The sequence below is a fragment of the Octopus bimaculoides genome, chromosome 7 (assembly GCF_001194135.2).
Source record: "Octopus bimaculoides isolate UCB-OBI-ISO-001 chromosome 7, ASM119413v2, whole genome shotgun sequence".
NCBI classification, from domain to species: Eukaryota; Metazoa; Mollusca; class Cephalopoda; order Octopoda; family Octopodidae; genus Octopus; species Octopus bimaculoides.
The window spans coordinates 4534036-4538110 of NC_068987.1; the positions used below are offsets into that span (position 1 = coordinate 4534036).

At 38.1% G+C, this 4075-nt stretch overlaps 1 protein-coding gene across 2 annotated transcripts in view; it reads left to right on the forward strand.

Moving 5' to 3' along the window:
• The window catches only part of LOC106873584 (CD9 antigen), a 164176-nt gene that overhangs the window by 159171 nt on the left and 930 nt on the right, over nucleotides 1–4075 (forward strand). For both annotated transcript variants that reach the window (XM_052969172.1, XM_052969171.1), the window contains 3 exons: nucleotides 567–641; nucleotides 2504–2608; nucleotides 2925–3008. In XM_052969172.1, the coding sequence (XP_052825132.1) occupies nucleotides 567–641; nucleotides 2504–2608; nucleotides 2925–3008 (264 nt within the window). The remainder of the gene's footprint in view (nucleotides 1–566; nucleotides 642–2503; nucleotides 2609–2924; nucleotides 3009–4075) is intronic.

The following is a 4075-nucleotide window of genomic DNA, read 5'->3' on the forward strand; positions in this document are numbered from 1 at the left end:
CCCCCCCCCACACACACACACGCCCCCCCTTTTTTCTCCTTCTTTCCATCCCCCCCTCTCTCTTACTTTCTTACATAACTCTCACCTCTCTCTTTCTCTCACATACCCTTCCTTACCTCTCCCTCTCTCTCCTTTATTTCTCTCTTTCTCTCTTACCACTTTCTTTTTCTCTTTCTCTCTCACTTTCTCCCTTCCTCTCTTTCTTTTTTTTCTCTCTCTCTCTCTCTTTCCCGCCCTTTCTCCTTCCTCTTTCCTTCTCTCTTCTCTTTCCTTCTCTCTTCTCTTTCCTTCTCTCTACCCTTTATCTCTCTGTCTCTCTGTCTCCTTCACTCTCTCCCTTTTCTCTCTCCCTTCTCTCTCTCTTATCTCTCTCTTTTTTCTCTTTTTCTCTCACTTTCTCCCTTCCTCTCTTTCTTTCTCTCTTCTCTTTCCTGCTCTCTTCTCTTTCCTTCTCTCTCTCTCTCTCTCTCTCTCTCTTTATTAATTTCTTTTTATTCCAGTCTAATTCATTGGCTAACAATCTTTTAATGGAGGATTAACGATTTCTTTGTGCCTGCTATTTTCAGGGTAAGTGCTGTGGAGCCTTAGGGGCAAGGGACTACATCAACAGCACATGGTACGAAAGCTTCAACAGGACCATGGTGAGTGTGAGGAAAATCCTTCAGTCTTTTCATCTCCTCTTTCAGCATCGGTCTTTCTCACATTTGATGTTAGTCAACAAATGCAGGGGGTGAACCCAAGGAATGGGGGCCTGAGGGGCACATGCCCATCTCAAGAAAAGAAGTGCTCCCTTCTAAATAATGTTATTATTCCCTTTTTGTCCTGGAATTGTACTCCATTCTGACCTTGGGCCCCACTTCGAAAAATTCTAGAGACCCTGCCTGAAAGGGATCTGATTTTCCTTTTAGTCTCTTACTTGCTCTCTGTCATCGTTAATCAACAACTGAAGAATAAATATATAGTGCATGTGTGTGTGTTTATTTGGCAAAAAAAAAAGCGAAATGACCATCCCAATATACAATATTTGTTTCAACAAATGATTTCACATCAGGAGTCTTGCAGCACAAATGTGTGTGTGTGTGTGTGTGTGTGTGTATATATATATATATATATATATATATATATATATATATATACACACACCAGAGTAAGCACATAAATGCGAAACAAGGTGGAAAAAATAGTACTCAAATACCGGAGGTAGAATAATATACTTTATTATTAAAGCTGCAAAGACTGTTACTCAGAGTTTCACATTCCCATTCATCAGACAGTTTTGGTTCTGTCTGACGAATGGGAAGTGGTGTCAAAAAGTTCCCGGACTAGTTCTGTAGCATGCCAACAGATGCCAGCACACGGTTGCATGTGTAGTGAGAGCTAGCAGTGACCTTCATGAGGCAGTGTGCTGAGTGGCATCACTGTGTTTACTTCACAAGTTATGAAATTTGTGTTTTTGTGGTCACATAGTTGCTGTAGTCTGTGATTTTTGTCAAGGACAGGAATTTGGCACAAAGAGCCAACATAAAATTTTGCGTTAAACTAGGGAAGTTTGCCACAGAGACATTGAGCATGCTTCAGCGAGCTTATGGCAATGAGGCAATGGGTCATATGCAATGTTTCAAGTGGCGATGGGTGCTTCAAAAGTAGAAACATTCCTGGAAGGCTATGAGCAATCTGGAAGACCTGCCAAAAGCATCACCCACCCCAGAAATGTGGAGAAAATCCATCAGCTTGTGTATGAGGATCATTGTATGACAATCAACGACATTGCTGATGTTGTTGGTCTGTCATGTGGGTCCATGCAGGAAATCTTAATGTCTGAATTCTTCACAACAACGATGCGCCCTGACACATGGCAAGCTGGATCTCAGTCAGAAAATCAACACACAGCAGCCTCGTAGAAATTGCCACTTCCTTCATGACAAAGACTCCCCATATAAAACTGATTTGAAGCACCCTCATAACAAGTACTGACAGGTTGAGTTTTTATAGCTTATAGCAAGTACTGTGGCCTCAACGAGAGGACCCATCATACCAAGTACTGGCAGTGTTAACTGGAGAAACCACTATACCAAGTGCTGGTGTCTACTAAAGCAAGGGACAGTGGACCAATGTTAAAAATCAACATCTAGTCATATTCCGCTCAGCATTTTTTTTATAATTCAAAACTATTTCAACTGATTTTTGTCTTTCATTCTGTCAGGGTTAATTTTTAACATAGGCACAAGACCACAAATTTTTAAACAGTATCTATAAACAAATAATTATTATAATGAATTGGTTGGCAGGGTTAAGAAAAACAATACCAGTAATATACTGCAGATGATACAGTCAACTATACTTCTTTTCCTACAATAATTGACATTTTATTCAAGAAATAATGATAATTACATAACAGTGACAAAATGAAGTCAAATGTTAATTATAATGGTGATAATTTTAATAATGATAATGAATATTATTTCTGGAATTAAAATAATAAAGTATGTCTTATTTTTATCAGAAACTGCCCAGGTCTTGCTGTAAGATGTCAAACAACAACCCTCTGGACCCGGAGTATGTTGAGGAGAATGAATGCATTAGCATGATCTCAGAATTCAACACTAAGGTAGGTCTACAGTTGTTATTAATTTAATAGATGGACTTTTCTGTTGTAAATAATAGATGAGGGAGTTACAGCTTCTTGTTGAACAATCGGCACGAATGATTTGTTTCTAGTGATCAAACGTTTGTGTTGTACTTGAGCTCATTTCTGTCATCAAATCTTTTTGATTTCACCAAAAGGGTTTATTATCTTTGTAATAAATATCAAAGGTTTTTCTAAATCACAAAATGATTTTCCTAAACGATTTTTATAAATCTTAAAAATATTTTTGTAAGGTCCACTAACACTAACAGACCCGAATTCAACCTTTGTTTTGTAGGGATGTCGAGATGAAATGGCAAGCTGGATCAGCAAGCACTTGGATATTCTGATAGGTGTTGGCTGTGGTATTGCAGTGTTGGAGGTAAGTATTGTCTCCTTGGGGGCACAGTTGATAACATCACCAATCAGTGCAAAACTGTGACGCTCCATATTAACACACATTACTAACACTTTGTGCTGCCGTTGACACATCAGTAACACTAGTTAAAAAAAAAAAAAAAAAATGCATGTGTGGTAAGAAGTTTGCTTTCCAACCACATGATTCTCGGTTCAGTCCCACTGCGTGGCACCTTGGGCATGTACCTTCTGCAATAACCCCAGGCTAATCAAATCCTTGTGAGTGGATTTGGTGGACAGAAATTGAAAGAAGCCCACCATGTGTGTCTCAGTGTGTTTATCCACCTCCACCACTTCACAACCGGTGTTGGTGTTGTGATGTCCCTGTAACTTAGTGGTTTGGCAAAAGAGACCCCAAGAATAAGAACCAGGCTAAAAAATAAAATAGCTACTGAAGTTGATGTGTTTGACTAAAATTTTGGCCGCAGTCTAATCCCTGAAACAAATAAAGGATAAAAAATTAAACTTAAAGCTTGACTGCACTTAGAGGAAAGTTAAACCTTATTATAAGACTTCATATTAAAATCTGAATGTTGGCATTAGTTGTAGAAAATTGAAAATAAATGAACAGACCCTCACACACAGTTTATTTTGGGGTTTTCAACACACCTGAGACATATAGGCGCAGGTGTGGCTGTATAGGTGCAGGCATAATCCCTTGTGGGCAAGAAATGTAAAATAAAGTTTAGTATAAACAACACAGACATTTTGTAATTTAATAGCTTTCAATGTGATACCTGTTAAACAGAAATTATTTTTATTTAAGCAAAATTTAATAAAATCTAATCATAAGCAAGTGAAATTATGCTAAATACAACTAGATTGAAAACCTTTTCCCCACTGGCCATATCAGCAATTCTGAAAACTTTTGGGTGCAAATTTTATATGAGTTGAAGCTTATTTTTAACAAATTTTATCCTGAAAATCACCTGCGTAAATTACACAGGTGCACAAATTACATGGGTTTTTACAGTATATATATACTCTCTGAGTGGTTGGCGTTAGGAAGGGCATCCAGCTGTAGAAACTCTG